General features: G+C 42.3%; 1 protein-coding gene across 1 annotated transcript in view; it reads right to left on the bottom strand.

Annotated features, from left to right (window-relative positions):
* Positions 1-14,176, bottom strand: part of TTK (TTK protein kinase) — a 44,532-nt gene extending 30,356 nt beyond the window's left edge. The window contains exons 1-10 of the mRNA XM_004610117.2: positions 14,154-14,176; positions 12,638-12,778; positions 11,289-11,511; positions 10,587-10,693; positions 6,147-6,290; positions 5,286-5,397; positions 5,090-5,162; positions 4,898-4,992; positions 2,752-2,845; positions 1,326-1,446 (exon numbers count right to left, since the gene is read on the bottom strand). Coding sequence (XP_004610174.2) covers positions 1,326-1,446; positions 2,752-2,845; positions 4,898-4,992; positions 5,090-5,162; positions 5,286-5,397; positions 6,147-6,290; positions 10,587-10,693; positions 11,289-11,511; positions 12,638-12,776 — 1,108 coding nt within the window. The 5' untranslated portion in view covers positions 12,777-12,778; positions 14,154-14,176. The remainder of the gene's footprint in view (positions 1-1,325; positions 1,447-2,751; positions 2,846-4,897; positions 4,993-5,089; positions 5,163-5,285; positions 5,398-6,146; positions 6,291-10,586; positions 10,694-11,288; positions 11,512-12,637; positions 12,779-14,153) is intronic.
* Positions 14,177-19,883: the final 5,707 nt, after the last annotated feature.

Below are 19,883 nucleotides of genomic sequence, written 5' to 3'. Positions count from 1 at the left end.
TTTTATTCTTTAGTTTGCATAGCTCCTCCCGAAATTCTCTAATATCGCTACTTCTTCCTATTCAAATACTGTTCCTTCAGTTTCTTCTCCAACATTTCTTTTCATCTCATAAAGTATACTAGTTCCTCAGATTTCTTCAAATTTGCACAGAATTTTATGTGGCACTCATGCTACGTTCTACCTTCCACCCAGCACTGCAATTGCTATTATATCTTCTCCAAGGAATGGCAACCTTCTCAGTATTCTATGTCATACATTTACATACTCAGACTTATTTATCTAAGCAGTAATATAGAAAAAAGGAAAACATTTCTTAAAAAATGAAAGGGAGAGGCTGGAGCGATAGCACAGCAGGTAGGGCGTTTGCCTTGCACTCGGCCTACCCGAGTTCTAATCCCAGCATCCCATATGGTTCCCTGAGCACCGCCAGGGGTAATTCCTGAGTGAAGAGCCAGGAGTAACCCCTGTGCATCGTGAGGTGTGACCCAAAAACAAACAAACAAAAAAACAAAAAACAAAACCGAAAGGGAGAATTCTTATCTATTTTTTATGTCCTGTCCACAAAGGATTTGTCAGTCATCGAAATAACTCAATCCCACTGTATTTTCCCCTTTAATACATCCATTAATCAAATAAACATCTTTTCCTACAAAATTCAATATTTGATATACTATACACTTGAACTGAACTATAACATGAAGGGAAATAGACAGTTTTAACATCACAATTTTTGGGTGACTAGTCAACTCTAATAAGCAACAAAGGCCAAAGAGATAGTACAGCAAGTAGGGCATTTGCCTTGTACCCACATTCAAGCCCCCAAACTACGTATCATCATTGTGCACTGTCAAGGGCGATCCTGAGCACCACTGGGTGTCACCCCAAAACAAAATGCAACAAAGTATTCTTTTCTCCCTCACCCTGCCTTTGTTGTTATTTCAAAGACAGGGGTCACAAACATTTGTTTGTGGTGCACTGGAGATCACACACTTTGCTATGGTTCTAAGGGTCCCAGGTGACAGTGTCTCTGGACCCATACTCAGCACATGGGGTGCTATAGGGATCAAACTCATGGCCTCACCCCTACAAGGAATGTGCTCTACAAAGTGGTATTCTTTATTTAAAATATCTATCTGGGCTGGAACAGTAGTACAATGGGTAAGGAGCTTGTGTTGCATGCAACCAACCAGGTTAGATCCCTGGAACCCCATATGGTCTCCCAAACCTGCCAGCAGTGATCATAGAGCCAGGAGCATTGTTGAATGTGGGTTCCAAAAACAAAGCAAAAATAAATTAAAATTAAGAGTCCCTTTCATTTCTTTTACCTTCTAATTTTGTTAGAAGACTTGATTCAGTTTTATTCTTCAGAGTTATAGAATCGGTATTGCATTCAGAATTCTTCTCATCTGCCATCAGAGGCTCTTTGGAACATATATTGTGAACCGACTATATGAAGAATAAGACACCAAAGAAAGTCCCATAAACAGCAGTACTAAATTGTCTTAATGAACAATCTACTATCAAAGTTTCATGTATATGAAAACATTGCTTCAACGATTTCCCACTAAAATCACATAAAACTTTTTTAATAAAAGAAAATTAGAAAATTTGAATCAAACAGAAAACATTCCTCACTATTATTACCATAGGACCTGAGAGATAATAGAGGGGAGATCTCATCTGGTCCTCCTTTCCCCCCAAAAATGACTTGAGTGCAGAGCCTGAGTACCGCTGTGTGTGATCCAAAAATACAAAGTTACCGTGACTGTATTTCATAACCAAAAATAACAGAATTAGTCAAAATTAAGAACAATAGAACAGAATACCCTGGAGATTAGCACACAAGGTAGTAAATAGTAAAACTATTTCTTGTCTTAACAACTGAATACAAAGGTGGTAGGCTACAAGTATATCACCTCTATATCACCATAATTAATTTACTCACTTCTATCTCACACATCTTACTAGATTTCAAGACCAAATACCTACAGTCATAAACAGCTAAGATGAACCAAATATCTAAGAAGTAAAATCTAGAGAGAATGACTCCCCCAGCTATTTCCATTTTGAGCCAAGTAATCTGCTCAAAACCATGCATAATAATATTGCTACAGTTAGCCCGTGATCCCTGCTCTCCCATTTCAGTGCTAAGGAAACATTCTATGGCCTTCTGTAAAATGTACAAAATGTAAAGGCACTACTTTTTTTTTGGGGGGTGGGGCTGGGTCATGCACTCAGGAATTACTCCTGGCGGTGCTCGGGGGACCATATGGGATGTTGGGAATCAAACCCGGGTGGGCCGCGTGCAAGGCAATTGCCCTACCCACTGTGCTATCACTCCAGCCCCTAGGCACTACATCTTTTTTTTTTTTCTTTTTGGGTCACACCCAGCGATGCTCAGGGGTTACTCCTGGCTTTGCACTCAGAAATTACTCCTGGCAGTGCTTGGGGGACCATATGGGATGCCGGGGATCGAACCCGGGTCGGCCGCGTGCAAGGCAAACGCCCTACCTGCTGTGCTATCGCTCCGGCCCCAAGGCACTACATCTTTTGATAGTAGTTTTGATGGTACTGAGGAACCAAACCCAGTGTCTCACACATGAAAAGTAGGCATGAGGTGCAACACCTCTTGACGCTTCAGGAATACTCTGAAAATACCATATAAACTAGGAATCCCTTTCTCTAGAAATGGCTCCATGGACCCCAGATCAGAAACTCTTGTCCCATATAAAGACTTAGAAATTACAGTACCTTTAACTTTCTCAGTTCAATGGAATCACTTCCACTTGACTTAGATCCGTGTAGAGGCATAACTGTATCTCGGCATTCTGATCCAAAGGTCTGTCTATTATCCACAAAACAATTTTAAGTTTTCAGAGATTATTCTACATGTTATTTAATTCATTTATTTAAAAGTGGTTTTTAGCAATATGTATATACTATAATCAGAAAAATTCCTTGGAAAGGTTTTGTTGATGTTCTTTGCATGCAGTCAACCTGGGTTCAATTCTTGGCACCCCATTTGGTTTTCCCAAGCCCTACCAGAAGTGATCCCTGAGTATAAAGCCACAGTCAACATTTAACACTACCAGTTGTGACACAAAATCAAAAACAAAAGAAAAAAGAAATCTAGAAACACCAACTAAAAGCTATTGTTTATTTCTAAAGTTTACTTGCAAAATGATTCTCTCAAATTCAAGAAACCTTTCCAATAGAGATATTAAGACCAGTGGTTTAGAAATAAATCAGAGAAGGCCTGAAAAGATTGGAACAGGGGTAATGTCCTAATTGCATATAGCTGACCCTAGTTTGAACCCTAGCATCAAATGTTTCCGAGCATCACTGGGTGCAGCCTTGGAAGCCCTGTGCGCCGCCAGATGGCCCAGGTAATACCCAGCATCACAAGGCTCTTCCACAGTATCCTTGGGCCCTCACACTCAACTGCTAGTCTAGTTGGCTGAGAATGGCCAGGTCTCCTGATCACGGCTTGGGAAAGAGGCAAAAAACACCAGAGGTCCAGAGAGAGAAATCAACGGCCTGAATTCAATCTCTGGCATTAACAGAAGCTGAGAACTGATCTATGGAATAGAGCTCACCATGTTGGGAGGACAACAAAATGGGGAGGATGGAAAGAACACTGTGGGGGAAGGTGTGGTGCTGGAATATTGCATGCATGAAACCTTACTAACAGTACTGTAAACTTCAGCTTCCTAAAATAAAAATCCCCAGCACTGCATGGTGCCCTGAGCATTTGGCTGAGAGTAGGCCCTGAATACCACTGGGTATGGCATACTTCTCCCTATCCCCACCCAAAACAAGACTAGACCGGAAACACTCTCTTAGTTCATCTGAACATAAGATCCCCAATTCTTTTTTAAAAAGTATACACCCAGGAGCCAGAGAATAAAGCAGTAAAGCGCATGCCTTGTACCCGATCCTGGTTCAATCCCCAGCATCCCACATGGTCCCCAAAGCATCACCGGAAGTGATTCCTCTGAGTGCATACTCAGGATTCAGTAGCAACCTCAAGTGTGACCAGGTGTGGCCCAAACCCAAATCCAAAAATCCTCACCCAAACTGAAGGAAGAGCACACTAAATATGATGAACAATTTCATCTTACTCTACCCTGACAAGTTCTCAATGATGCCCTCAGCTCAGAGGTGAACGGAGAGACCCCTGAGAGCGCTCTCTCCTCTCTCTTTTTCTCTCTCTCGCTCTGAGTCAGACACCAGGGGAAAAATGTTCCCAGACATTTTTCTCTCCACCTTAGGCATACAAAAGTGCATCTATACTAAGATAATCTCACCAGAGAGGTCGCCCATAAGCAAGACTCAAACATCAGGAGGTTCTATTTTAGGAATAACCACTCAGTCTTTTAAGCTTAATGTTGATCTATTTTTTTTCTTTCATGTTCCTAGTTTTTAAATGTTTCCTTAAATGTTTCCATTTAGATCCTTTAATGGCCATGTTTCAATGAATGAGTAAAAAGACAAAGTAAAGTCAAAATGCACACAGAGTCCTTTGCCCCTAACATTTTTAAGAGGGACCTTTATTTTGAGGGCCGGGGGGCAACCATGGCCAAGCAGGCAGAGTCCAGTGCTTAGGCCAAGCGATCCAATGTTGCTATGGTCCAGCACAGGCCCTCTCAGAATCAGGGTTCTGGAGGATTTCACCCAGAGGTGCTCGGGCAAAAGCCCAAAGCAGTGGCTCCCATCAAACCTGGAGCCTCATACATGCAAGGTATGTGCTCCCAGTCCTTTGCATTTGCTCTCTGGACTGAGATGTAGGAAACTTCAATACCAAATAAAACATCCATAAATACCATTGTGCAATAAAAGACTCAAAAATCATTTTGCAATCATTCAAGCACTGAAACAATATAAAATGCAAACATACCTTTTTGTAAAATTTGGTACAGCAGGACCATCTGTCTTCTCCTGACAATCTGGGCTACTAAGAAGGTTAACTGGGACTCTTCCAAAGAGGTGTGACTAAAAATATTTTGAAAGATTTAATGAACAACTAGGAAATAACCATAGACCTCATGAGCCACTACTACTTTACTCAAAGTAGGTTTACAAAACTTACCCTTTTAATTTTGTTTGATTTTTTCATAGGATTTTGATAACATATCTCTGCATCATGAGGTGGCACGTTCTCTCTTAAACAGAAAGAAATACCAATTTAAAAAGAATAACTTTACACAGATTTCCATTGCTAAACATTAACACTACAACACAAAAACTCTTATAAGGAGGAGAAGATAAATTAATTATTTCCTTACCCATATAAAAACTTGGTTTTAGTAGTCTGTCCCCTGGAGTCACAACTGATATTCTTGTTTTGTAAATGTCCAAGTGAATTGGGCAAGGATTCCTGAGCAATTAATGTAGATGCTGCAAAAAATTTTAAACTGTAATTAACTTGCAATGTATCAATTCATGGTAAGTATTTCCCCCCAAGTAGAGTATGGTGGCTGTTATAAAGATAATCCTCTAACTACAAATTTCTGTGTTAACTATCTAACTGTTAAGGTACATTTCCTATTTTGGGGGCTGGAGCAGTAGCACAGCGGGTAGGGCATTTGCCTTGCACATGACCAACCCGGGTTGGATTCCCAGCAACCCATATGGTCTCCCGAGCACCGCCAGGAGTGATTCCTGAGTGCAGAGCCAGAAGTAACCCCTGAGTATCGCCAGGTGTGACACAAAAAAAAGCAAAAAAAAAAAAGGGGGGGTACATTTCCTATCTTTGTTTGTTTGTTTGTTTTTGCTTTTTGGGTCACACTCAGAGATGCTCAGGGGTTACTCCTGGCTCTGCACTCAGGAATTACCCCTGGCGGTGCTCGGGGGACCATATGGGATGCTGGGAATCGAACCCGGGCCAGCCACGTGCAAGGCAAATGCCCGACCCTCTGTGCTATTGCTCCAGCCCCACATTTCCTATTTTTAAAAGCAAATTCTTTCTCTTGCTTAGTTATTCTGAATTCATTACTGAGAAACTGATTAGGGGGAAATTCCAATAGAGTAGTATAGAATATATCAGAATATTTTTTATTGAAACTTAAATTCAGATTTAATCATTCTACATAAATGACAATTCAGGGCAATCTACTAGAGAACTATTAACATACATTAGCAGTTACCTGAAAAACTCTTCTTTTCCTCCTCTGAAAGTAATTGCTTCTTTTGAAGGTTTAAATTACGAATAGCAATTTCCAACATTTCTAGTGGTACTGCTCCATATTCTACAGCTTTTTGAAGAAGTTGTTTACTTTTTTTAAAATTACCTGACAACAAAAAAATCCAAAAACAAATTTAATGCAGCAATTTTCATTCCTCAAATATTATTCTTTGGCACTTAGAGTTTAAAAGGTTGAGGGGGGACTGGAGTGATAGCACACTGGGTAGGACACTTGCCTTGCATCCAATATGCCCTCACCCCCCAATCCTACCAGGAGTAGTTCCTGAGTGCAGAGCCATGCCACCCTTTCCAACCTCCCCGCCCAAAAGCTTAGGCAAAACATTCAGTCCAAGACCCATGCATATGTATTTTATTTCATAAACGAATGAGTAATTTTTTTATTTCTGTAAATTACTTTTATGGGTGAAGGGGATGGTCATACCCAACGATGCTCAGGAGTTACTTGTGGCTCTGCACTCAAGAATTACTCCTGGCAGTCTCGATGGGATGCTTTGGATCAAACTAGGGTCTCCTGCATGTAAGGTAAGCACCCTCTCTGCTGTACTACAGCTCTGGCGTCAAAATTTTACAAATTTTAGGATTATAAATATACTTGATAGTGTTAAAATCAGATTTATTCTGAGCAGTAGTATTTTTTTATATAAAGATTTTTTAAAAAGTCAATCGCTTTTTCTCCCTTCATATTTCACAGAACAAAAATTGGGCTGGAGTGCTAGCATAGCCTAGTACAGCGGGTTGGGCGTTTGCCTTGCACGCAGCTGACAGGGGTTCAAATCCCAGCATCCCATATGATCCCCTGAGCACTGCCAGGGGTGATTCCTGAGTGCATGAGCCAGGAGTGACCCCTGTGCATCACCAGGTGTGACCCAAAAAAAAGCAAAAAAAAAAAAATGTAGCAGATAGGATAAAGTTACAAATATAAAGGCCATTATCTATACACTGTGTAAAGAGAAATTCGGGATAGCAAAATAAGGAAGTCTTTTTAAAAGAGTAGAGGGTCACGGGTACGTTGGTAGTAATGTACAGTAACTGTACTGCAAAAACTAAAAGACTATTGTGGCCATATTAACTAAACTATAATTTAAAAAATTTTAAAGAAAAAAGTCAGTTTTGGAAAAAAACTAGTGATCAGGGAAAATAACAGTCACAGAACCTTCTTACAATCTGATAAACTGATTATCTACTACTACAAAAACACAAAACAAACTGCACACAGAATATCAGGAATATTACACACTTTATAAGAGCCTATTCAACAACTTTGTTCAAACAATCACAATTTAACTTTGAGATTACCACTACATTGTAGTGATATCAATGACACTAATTTTTTACAGTTACATAACTTGAGACTTTCAGTATTTCTGTATTCTAAAAATGTACAGTCACTGTCACTAGGTCACAATACTTAAAAATATTTTTATGTAGAACAAAGGAGAAATAGAGGTTCCTGAAGGTCTGGCCAAACTTCCTCTAAGGAAGAAGCAATTTTCTTAGGCAGGAAATGTATGATGTTTTTTAAGTCTCCTCATAGTACACAGTTCCAGTGACTAGGATTCAAATATCATCTGAAAAAATAAAATATTCATGTCTCTAAAATCTCTCAAGTTTGTGCAAATCTTTTCTCCAACCATAGTCAATTCTGAGGAATATTCTAATTTGAACACCATTTTAGCAGAAATCTGGAAGAGCCAAATTCCTACAGCAAATGTACACTCACAGTACATCTGGTGGTAAATGTAAACAGAGTGAGGCATAAGGAAAACAGTGACTCCTGGACAGAGGTCAGACTGGGTGAATTCAAAGGCCCCAGGAAAGAAAAAGAAAATATTAAGGAACACGCAAGTTAAAGTGTTCAGGGACAGACAGCCTCAGTTCTGTGCAAGTAACTCTAGACCATGAAGAACTGTCACTGTCACTGTCATCCCTTTGTTCATCGATTTGCTCGAGAGGACACCAGTAACATCTCCATTGTGAGACTTGTTGTTACTGTTTTTGGCATATCGAATATGCCACGGGTAGCTTGCCAAGCTCTGGCGTGCAGGTGAGATACTCTCGGTAGCTTGCCAGGTTCTCCGAGAGGGGCAGAGGAATCGAACCCGGGAGCCGCGAGCAAGGCCAACGCCCTACCCGCTGTGCTATCACTCCAGCCCCATGAAGAACTAAGCAACTAAAAATATAACCTTCTGGTTTAAAGATTAGAACAGAACCTCTTAAACTCTTGTGCTTGTGACTCTTTTTGTCCCCCAAAATCTTATGCAATTTTGGACAAACAGGTCTATAAATCAAGCAATTATTGATAATATATCAAAAAGAAATTTTGATTTAATTTTTTTTTTGAGGGGGTGCATACCCAACTGTACTCAGGGCTTACTTCCTGGTTCTACCCTAGAAATCACTCCTGGTATGTCTCAGGCCAACAAATGGAGTACCATAGATTGAAACTGGGTCATCCATAACAAGGTAAGTGCCATAGCCACCGCATTATTGCTCCAGCCCCAAAGAAATTTCATTCCAAACAATTTCTTTTTTTTCCTTCAAGTTCTCTGACCCATAAAGAGTTGCAAGTGTAGTTTATGAGGGTGGGGCTCAGCACACCTGCCTTGCACACCTGCAGCTGGGTATTATTATCCTGGAAGCTCTTGTGCTTAAGTTCAGTGGTAGTCCTCCCACAAAGCATGGTCTGGCCACACCACCGCAGGCCTGTGTAAGCACCACATAAAGGAGTCCTGCACAACTAGGATATGTGTGCATGATGGTCAGGCATTACCAGCCCTGGTCACCGTGACCATAACTGTGCCTCAATCGAGAGAGATCAGGTGAGCACATGTGAAAACACCTCAACTAAAGGAGTGCAAATCTGGGTGAGAAGAGCAGCGAAATGTGCAAGCTCTACAAACTGATGTGCACCCCCAGGGAATACCAAAGCTAACTGCAATGACAGAAGGAGGGAGGGAGGGGAGAGACAGATAATGATAAGGACAGAGGACATAGTATACTGGGTATGGTGCTTGCCTTGCACACAGCAAAACCAGGTTCCATCCCAGCACCCCATATGGTCCCCCAAGCCCTGGCAGGAATAATCCCTGAATAAGGAGACAGGAGAAAGCTCTTGGCACAATCAGTTGTGACACTGAACAAATGTTTATCTTTGTGTGTGTATACATACATAGGTATATATGTGTGTATATGTACAAAACATACATATATAATATGTAATGTATATATGCATACATGTCTGTGTGTACATGTGTGCAATTGTGTTTAAGTACATATATACCTAACATGTACAGATGTGTGTATGTATATGTATACACACATATATATAAGCTTTTATAGGAGTATGCATTTTTGGATTTTTTTTTTTGTTTTGAGGCCACATACCATATATGGCAGTACTTGGAGTGTACTCCTGGCTCTGCACTCAGGGATCTTTCCTGGAAGGTTCAGGGGACCATATGACATGGGGGATTGAACCTAGGTCTGCCATATGTAAGGCAAGCACCCTACCCATTGTACTACCTCTCAGGCCCCAGGAGTATACTTTTTAAAATTATAAAAAGAACCCCAAATTAATGCTGCAATTATTAGCCTGATGTATATTTTTAATACTATGAGGTCAGAGGAAGAAAAGGCTAACTATGGGGCTAGAGCAACAGCACAGTGGGTAAGGAGCTTGTCGGGAACAATTCCTGAGTACAGAGTCAGGAGTAACCCCTCAGTATTATTGGGTATAGCCCAAAAACTAAAGAAAAACATATCTAGGTCTAGTTTAAACATCTAATGCCCTGACCAGCGAGACAGCATAATTTCCAACATTCCATATGGTCTTCCAAGCACTGCCAGGAGTAATTCCTGGGTGCAGAGCCAAGAGTAATCCCTAAGCATTGCAGATGTAGCCCTCAAACAAACAAAATAATCTTAGATCCTTTATCCTGCAGAAGAAAAGCCACTTTCCTTTAAATATTTCCTCAGATTAGCATAAACACAATGTTAATGCATTATTTCTCAATTATTCCTGGTTAAGTGTAAGAGTTTATATAAAATTCTTTGCATTTACATGTAGGTGGTTAACTACTCCCCAATATCCTGTCAACTTTCATTTCTTTTGCCTCAAATTTCACTTTATGCAACTGATTTAATAGTAGAATACAAGCTACAACAGAAAATATAGGGGCCTTTTTGTTCCGTTTTGTTTTGGGGGCGTCACACCCGAACATGCACAGAAGTTACTCCTGGTAGTACTTGGGGGATCATATGATATGCCAGGGATCTAACCCAGGTCAGCTACATGCAAGCAAGTGTCCTACCTGCTGCTTTATCTTTTTGGCCGCACAGAAAATAACTTATTTAATATTTGAAATTGATATTTTTAGATTACCTTGTGATAGCTCAAATTGTGCAAAAGATATATGAACAAAAGAAAATTTCTTGCAGTTTGCTCTGGCCATCTGAAAGTAGTCACGTGCATCATCAGGCTCTTGAATACTGTAATAAAAATTTAAGAGTTAAACTTAAATTTTGAGTCAAACTCAGCCCCAGGTGTGGGTTTTTTTTTTTCCCCTTTAAAGTTCAGTCTAGCATATGCATTAAACTATAAAAAGAGACTTTACATTACTTACAGGTTAATTATAAACAAAAACATTTAGTTAAAATATACAGTTTGGGGCTGGAGCAATAGCACAGCGGGTAGGGCATTTGCCTTGCACGCGGTCAACCCGGGTTCGATTCCCAGCATCCCAAATGGTCCCCTGAGCACCGCCAGGAGTAATTCCTGAGTGCAGAGCCAGGAGTAACCCCTGTGCATTGCCGGGTGTGACCCAAAAAGCAGAAAATAAATAAAATAAAATAAACAGTTTTCTTGAAAGTAACTCTGACAAATTTAGTTTTGGGGGACACAGCCAGCAGAGCTCAACGCTCACTCTTGGTGGGCTTGTGGAGCGATATGGGGTGCCTGGGATAGAGCTCAGGTCGGCTACATGCAAGACAAGCACTTTACCTGCTACACTTTCACTCCAGCCTCTAATATGCTTTGAATTTACCTTTTCATAATAAAATTCACGTATTTACATAATGTACTTACGCTTTTAATTCAGCAAATCTCACTTGTATTTGAGCAAAACTCTCATTTTGACCATATTTATCTGGAGGCAGTGCTTCAATTGCTTGACTGTAACGACCAATCAATTTATTTAAAAGGGCATCATTTCGGAGGTCACTGTTTTTCTCCAGCTTAAGTAGCAAATTCAACCAGTCCTCTGGGTTGTTTGCCATCATCATAATTTGGTTGACGGTTCCCGAATTATCTGAATTAGGAAACAATATATACAAAAGAAGACATAATACAAAGGTCAAATTTCATTTTTTCACTTCATCATTTATGGCCCCAGCATGAACATACATATTCTTTAAGATACTTTCTTAAGAAAGCATAAAAATATAAACAAATTATTTCTTACACATCTTTTATAATGGCATATTCTATTCCAAAAACTACAGATTTCGAAGGAAAGAAAATAGAGGGGGATGTTTATAAAATAATTAAAAACCATTATGCAGCTGCTGTCTTTCTGGGCAGCAGTACAACTTCATTGAGCAACATAAATTTCCAAAGAAAATCCAAGCCATTACTGTATCAACTTTCCTTGAAAACACCTCACCATGACTTAGGCATTAAAAATGTAGAAACTTATTTTATTATTATAAGTTTTTATAATAATATTAAATTATTAAATAATATTAAAAGTTTTTATATTTTATTATTATATGAATCAACCCATCTCAGGGTTGATTCAGGGGATTGAACTCAAGTCCCATACATGCAAGTCAGGTGCTTGGCCACTGAACTACATCCTCAGCACCCCTCTCCAATGTACGATGGCTCCGGCCCTAAATACTGTTCTCAAAAACAGCAGAACACCAGGCCAGAGCAGTAAGGCACTTGCTTTGCATGATGTCGACCCAGGTTCGATGACTGGTATCGCATATGGTCCACCGAGCCTAGGAGTGATTTCTGAGTGCAGAGTCAGAAATAAGCCCTAAGTACCAGATATGGCCCCAAAACAAAACAAAGGGGGGTGGAGGGAAACAAAAGCAGGAAACCATGGGGATATCTCCACACAAACAGATTAAGACATATAGTCAATATAAAATGGTTGCACTCAATACGGTATATTAAGTATTACAAAAATTGCATCATGAAAACGCATTTGAAAACATTATAAACACATAGCTCAGGAGTTAGGGTGCAGCCTCATACCTGCTGGGTCCTGGGAACCCAAGGTCAATCCCCAAACCCCCTTCCCCCAACTGCTGAATGTGGTCCTGGAGAACCCTAGCACTGATCCAAGGTGACTAAGTCATCTTCAGGAGTGAACCCTGACTCCATTCTATCCCATTGCAACCCCCTGAAAAGGAAGGATTCACTCTGACCTGTGGTATCAGCGGAGACTTTATTCAAGCTTAGCTCATCAGTAAGGTCTTCATTTTTAAATTTGTTTTTAATATCTCTTACTTTGTTCATTATAGAATCAATTGTTAGTTCTCTGCTACTTAACTCCTCAGCTTCCATCTCTAAGGAGAGAAAAATAAATGAGTAGTTAATGTCGATTTTTTTACTAGCATTAAAGAAGAAAATGTTGTCACTAGCCTTTTACTCTCGCCCATCTCCACCAGAATCAAGCCCGGGGTCTCCACACAGATTGAGCCCTCTCTCAGCCCTGCAACTAGTCTTTGGACCCCAGAAGAATAAAGCCTAAATTGCACGAGCGCATCAGTCTGACAGTATCGCAGTAACATTTGTCTATAAAAACAGCAGTGGCTTCATAGTAACGTTTCTAACAGAACCACGCACAGGAACAGAACCTCCCCAAGTCACAGCAAAAGACAGCAACGCCTGACCTCCCCACTTGCCCGCCCAATTTATGCCATTTTGTTGTTATAAGCAATAGAAAATAAAGTTGTTTGTGCCTCCTAAAGGGGGGCAGTCTGGCGGAAAGGTGGTGTGTGAAATTCCGGGCACTGGTGGAGGGGGTCACACTGGTGGTGGGATTGGTGGCTGGAACACTGAATGCTGAAACAACTGAGCCGTGAACCACTTTGTAAATGACAGTGTTTAAATTTCAAATAAAATGCTGAGATGTTAGGGTTGATTGGTGGCTCAGGGACATTTGCGTGGATCGTTGGTGCCATGCGGCCTTAAAAAGATCCTTTCGCTGATGACAGTTTCCTTCGTTGGCCTGTTTTGACATGACCACGTCTGTTAAAAGAGTTTTCCCAGCCAAACACTGGGACAAGCGGAGTTCCAGCTAACTACCCGGGAACGCGACCTGACCTGCCCTAAGCCCTTAATCGTCCTTTCGAGCACTCGCTCTTCCGCACCGGGTTTGCAGCTCGGGTTTGCAGCTTGGGGTTGCATTTCGGGGTTGTAGCTCAGGGTTGCAGCTCGGGGTGGCAGCTCGGGGTTGCAGCTCGGGGTTGCTGCTTGGGGTTGCATTTCGGGGTTGTAGCTCAGGGTTGCAGCTTGGGTTTGCAGCTCGGGGTTGTAGCTCGGGGTTGCAGCCCGTCCCTCCCACCCTACAGGTTCTCAGACAGTTCCGGGTAAACAGAGTGCCTGGGCATAGACCTAGGCGGCCATTTCCGCAGTGATGGGAAAAGAAATGAACAAGAGCGAGAAAGCGGGGTGGAAAGGCGACAGCGGGCACGGTATAGCGCGGCCAGTGGGGGACGAGAACCTGACCTTGGTGAGACGATCACCACCCTAAGCCCCGGCTCTCCCAGCGGCTCCTCCCCTCCCCCCTCCAACGCGCCCCGTTGGCGACTCGTCCCCGACCGGTTCTAGGGCATTTCTCGTCTCTCTCCCGCACCACCCGTCTACCCGCGGGGCGCAAGAAGCCTCCCCCCGCGACCACCACGGGATCGCCCGTAAGTCCTGCGGGGCAGCACTCACCGCCGGGGAAACCGGGCCCAAGAACAAAGCAGAAATCCTTCCACACGTTTGAATCTCCCCGCTGCTCCTGCCGTGGCCTCCGGTTGGCCACTGCGGGTCACGTGGGAACGCCGGCCGTGATTGGGCGGAGTGCCTGGGCCCCGCCCCTGCCCCTGAGGTCGGGGGCCCCCGGCTCCCGGCAGGCGGTGGTGCTGGAGCTCGGTGGGCGTTCCCGGCTGCCCAGAGGGCGGGCTTGGTTGCATCTTTCGCTCTAATTGGGCGGAGTGTTTGCTGGGAGGAAGCCGCGCCCGGACTGAGCTCCCGGATGGGAGGAGGGACGGGGACTTGGCTCCTGAAAGAAGCCGCGTGAGTGGACTCTTGGGCCTCCCTACCCGTCCGCCGCCACCCTCCGTCATCCTCAGCCTCCTGAGCTGCCTCTGCGATGGAACGGGAAAGGATCGTGCCCGCGCGGTCGTGGTGCTTCTGCATCCTCCTGGAGCTTTGCCTGACTCTTCCTAGATGACCTGCTTTTGTCTTCCAGACCTCCCTTTTTTTTACGTTCCCCACCACACCCCGCTGTGCTAGGACTTACTCCTGGCAGGCTGGGCGAACCATATGTGTTGCCGGGAATCGAACCTTGTTCAGCCAGGTGCGAGGCAAGCGCCTTCCCCGCCGTCCTATGTCTTCAGCCCCTGTCGTCCCCTTTGTTCGGGTTTTGCACTGGGCTCATTCGCCCGACACCCACGCCCCCGGCCCCACCCTCTTGCTGGAGTGCGCCCTGGTTCTGCGCTCTGGGGCCTTGGAAGGGACAGCCTCTTGATGAAGGTCGTTTGCGGCGGGGGCCCAGCTGCTAAGGGACAGTTCCAGACAACCTTTCTCTTCTCTGCGAAATGCAGAGATGTTTTTCTTGTGCCAGCGTTATGCTGGGTGCCCCCTGCTAGGACAGATCCGAGGGGATTTGTGTTGGTTTGTTTTCAATGTGTAAGGCAGGAAGTTCAGATGTCACTTTTGACCGCCAAAGCTGCCCTGAGATCCTTTATATTCTCAGCCTTGGCCAGTCGCCCTGTGGGCATGAAAATTCTTGCTCTACATTTTTTCGTGCCCGATAACGGAAGTTTTCTTTCCGCAAAGCAAGATGATTTGCTGTAATGTAGTTGGCTAATCACTGTTTCACCAAACACTTTATTTGGAAGGAATTTCGGATTCCACCAGTTCCTGTAGTATCTTTGGGGCCTGATCTCAAAAATGGCATTTTCTTGGAAATCACCACCAAATTACTTCATTTTAACACTTCTTTCTGTACACTAACTTCTTTGCTGACCTCAAACTTACATCTTAAAACATCTCTGAATTTTTTTTAAATGAATTATAATGTGAGTAAATCTTTTGATGTTGTTTTGAGCAAGGGGTTTTGGAGCCACACTGGTGGTGTTCAGGCCTTACTCCTGGCTCTGTGCTCAGGGATCACTCCTGACAGGGGTACAGGAACTATATGGAGTACAGGAAATCGAACCCAAGTCATACTGTGCAAAGCAAACACTCTACCTGCTGTGCTATCTCTCTAGTCCTGAGTATGACATCTCCCACCAAGCTTTCTTCTCTAAATTCCAAATATATATATACACTGCCAATTTAGTATGTCCACTCAGACATCTCACAGGCATCTTAAACTTAGAATGTCCAACAATGGGCCCTTTATTCATCCTTCTGTTGGAAGAGACTTGGGGGTCAAGGGAGATAACCTCCAAAGGGTTCTTCATGTTCTCTGCCTGACCCACCTCCATTAGCCTAGTGGGTTAGAATTGGCAAAGTCTACTGTGAGCACTTATAAACCAACACTCACTTCCTGCTGCCTGAAGTCCCTTTATTCTACACCCATGGAGAGCTGCCTCCCATCACCCAAGTTTTTCTGCTGACTGAATAATACAGAGAGCTATGGACACTAGCTGGAGCATTCAGCCCACAGAAAGTAAGTGCTAACCTCTGGTTGGGTTTTCCAGAAACATCATTTTTCCTAGCAGAAAAAAATTTCAGGAGCTAACATGGTGAAGATAGTTTTATTGAAAGAAATTTACTTAGGAGATGTGTCAGAGGAGAGAGAGAGAGAAACATGTTGAAGAGAGAACATGAGCTTCTCCAGAGTATTAAAAGCTGCAAGTGGGGCCAGAGCAATAGTACAGCTGATAGGGTGCTGATGTTGCAAGCAGCCGACTTCGGTTCCATTCCCAGCATCCCATATGGTCCCATGACCACCCACCGCCAGGAGTAATTCCTGAGTGCAGAGCCAGGAATAACACCTGAGGATTGCCAGGTGTGATCCAAAAAGTCAGTAAATAAATAAAATCTGGAAGTATTCCCCTCAGATTGAGATGTAGGGCGGTCTCCAGGGTGGAGAATGAACCCTGAAATAAAAGGAGAGTGCACATCTCCTGTGAGATATAGGCTGCATCCCCAGAATGAGAACATGCCTTCCTTTCCTTCTCCCAATTTTATAGACAGTTTTTCCAAACTGCCTCCTAAGTCTGTTGCAAGGAGTTTACTAGGAGACCATTGATGGTCTTCTTTGATATTATCAGCTTGTTCTTAGTTTCAGCTGTGGAACCTCTCCTCTCAGGGGCGTCCAGCCAAGTTCTGGGCTGCATCTCAATGGGTCCCCTGTCTCAATGGTCATTCAGGGTTTAGACTCCAGACAGTGTTTTCTCCAATACACATTTTCAGAGCCTCTATTTCTCTGCCTGCTATACTACCAAAGCTGCTTCTTAAAAATCCTCAGTAAAAGGAAGTTTCAGGGCTGAGGAAATAGTATAGTGGATAAGGCACTTGCTTTGTTTATGGCTGACCCAGTTGTGGTGCCTTGCATTCTGCCAACCCTTCTGACCCTTGCCTTGTGGCTAACCTGGGTTAAATCCCCAGCACTCCCAGAGTTGATCCTTTAGCACACCCAGGAGTAAGCCCTAAGTACCACTGGGTATGACCCAAAATTGGTGCCACTGCTTCCCTCTTCCCTTCTCACACACACATGCAGGAGTGGTGATGGTTGGTCTATGTTAGTCCACAGTTCTCAAGTTCTTTAATGTTTTCAAGAATGAAAGTCTTAAATAATAGAGGTTCTCAAACTTAGAGTTAGAAAATAGAAAAGTTTGTTGAAAAGTAGAAAAGAATGGAATAGAAACTCCCCAATCAGGAAAGAGTTTAGTATAGTATGACTAAGTTAAATATTGTTCATTTTAAAAGAAAAACTGGGTCTTTGTGTTACTTTTCATTTGACAAAAATGTTACAGAGAATTAGGGAAGTTCAAATTAAGATAACAATGAGATATCTGACACCAGTGAGAATGGTACATATCAAAAATTGTGGGACCAGTCTGTTGACAGGGATGTGGTTAAAAAAAAAATGAACTCTCATTCAGTACTTATACAAATGTTGTCTGGTTCCATCTCTATGGAAAAGTGTGGAAAGCCTTCAGTAAACTTAGAATTGAGCTGCCTTATAACTCAGCAATTCCATTTCTAGGCATCTATGCCCAGAACATAAAAACACTTATTCAAAAGGACATATGCCCACCATTATTCATTGTGCATATAGTATAATAGCTAAGATACAAAATAAACCTAGGAGTCAAAAACATGAATAAATTATGAAGATATGGTATATGCACACAGTGAAATACTGTGCAGATGCAAGGAATGATGAAATAATGCAGTTTGCTGCACCTGGTTGGAACTGAAAGATAACATGTTGAGTGAAGCAAGTCAGAGAAAAAAGACAGACACAGGTTGATCCCACATATCTATAGTATATAGAATAACTGGATAAGGATGTGTAATGTAGTAAAGGGGAGATGACTAGATCACCCTTAACCCCAGAGTTTAGGGAGGAGAAGGACAAGAAAGGAAAGCGACTGAGCAGGGAAGGAAGAAGAGAAAGAGAAGTATAACAGGCTTTCAGTTATACTGGTGTTGTGGGAGAATGTTATAGTTACATATCCAAAGCACAGACTCAGCAACACTGAAAATATGAGATCTAAGTTGTAGCCATCAGACTTTGAAATGTGCCTGTCAGGGTGGTAGATGAGGAGGGGATGGATTATTGGAACACTGGTAGTGGAAAGTTTACATTGGTGGTGACATTGGTGGTTAAAATATTATATGCCTAAAATGCAACTGTCAATAACTTTGCATCCATACTTATTTAATCAAATAAAAATATTTTTTAAAAGAATGTTATAGAGAATGTAAGGATTGTACAGAGTGGTATGACTGGTTTAGGTGTTTTGGATAATCTATTTGACCACCTTGCTTTAGTTATTGCACATTATTTCTTCTCTGCAGTGAGCTTAAGCCCTGGGACAGAATTTTTGGTCTTGGGACATTGTTAACTTCCCTTCCTCAGAAAGAGCATGAAATTTTGCGTGAATGATTTAAGTGTGGAAAGGAGACAGCATAAATGGAGCTAGCTGGCAAGGGGAAACTGAGGCTTCCTCTTTTAGTCCCCCCACCCCCAAATTTCACTGTTTCATTTGGAACATCTCAGTTAGGATAGAGAAGGAACCTCTATGACAATGATAGTTGGAAATGATCACTCTGGACAAGAACTGAGTGCTGAAAGTAGGTAAAGGGACAAACAACAACCTTTCAGTACCTAAAGCTCAAAAGAAAAGAGAGGGGATGAGAGAGAAAGAGAGAAAAGATAAGTACCTGAGGTAGAGGCAGGCTGGTGGGGTGTGGTGGAGAGAAACTGGGAAACCTTGGTGGGGGGAAATGTGCACTGGTGAAGGTATGGGTTTTGGGATATTATATGCTAAAATCCAATCGTGAACAACCTTGTAACTGTATTTCATGGTGATTCGATTTTTAAAATTAAATTAAAAATTAGTGCAAGTATTTAAGAATTTTTGTAATGGAACAATCTCCAAATATATCTATATAGTTGAAAATCAACTATAAATTATGTCATAACTCAATGCACATTATTTCTGAAGAAAGAGTTGTATGCTACAAGCTTAAATATGCACAGATTTGAAGACTTGTAAGAAAGATGCTGAAGGCTAGAGATATAGCACAGGGATTAGGTGCCTGCCTTGCACATGGTGGACCCCAGTTCTATCCCTAGCATGGCATTCGATCCCAGGAGCACACCAGAAGTGATCCCTGGCACAGAGCCAGGAGAAAGCCCTGAGCACAGCTGGGTATACCTTCCCCCTCAAGAAAAAGCAATGTTAAATTTATAGGAATAAATATAAAACTGAAGGTTTAGGTTTATGAAATTCTCAAATACATAATTAAGAGTCCAACCAAAATGAAGAAACATGGGCCCACATGAATTCTCCGGAAACCACAAAAAACTGCATAACATAATATAGGCATATTGCAGGGCTAGACAAAGCAGCACAAAGCAGTGGACTTGAGAGCAAGGAGACAAACAAATGAGACCTGGAATTTTCTTCAGACTGCAGTCTAGGAAGGGGAAACCCAGGTACTGCCCAAATTCCCCCAAATTAAGGAGGTGGAATTTGGAGTTTTGGTCAAGTTCACAGGACAGAAAAATAAAGAAAAGAGTGTAGGACAGAGAGAAGGCCAGTCTCTATAGAAATCCTTGTCTCCAATTGAACACTGATAAATGCATGTCTCTGAACAGCTGTCTTAAGGCCAGGAGAAAATAATTGCTGAAAGGATATTGGAAATAATTTCAGAACCCATCGAGGGATGGTATATTCTCAGAGAGAACTAGAAAAAGAATAGGCTGTTGCT

The sequence above is a fragment of the Sorex araneus genome, chromosome 4 (assembly GCF_027595985.1).
Source record: "Sorex araneus isolate mSorAra2 chromosome 4, mSorAra2.pri, whole genome shotgun sequence".
NCBI lineage: Eukaryota > Metazoa > Chordata > Mammalia > Eulipotyphla > Soricidae > Sorex > Sorex araneus.
Note: the sequence above shows the minus strand (reverse complement) of the source record. Positions and strands in the feature narration are given on the sequence as shown.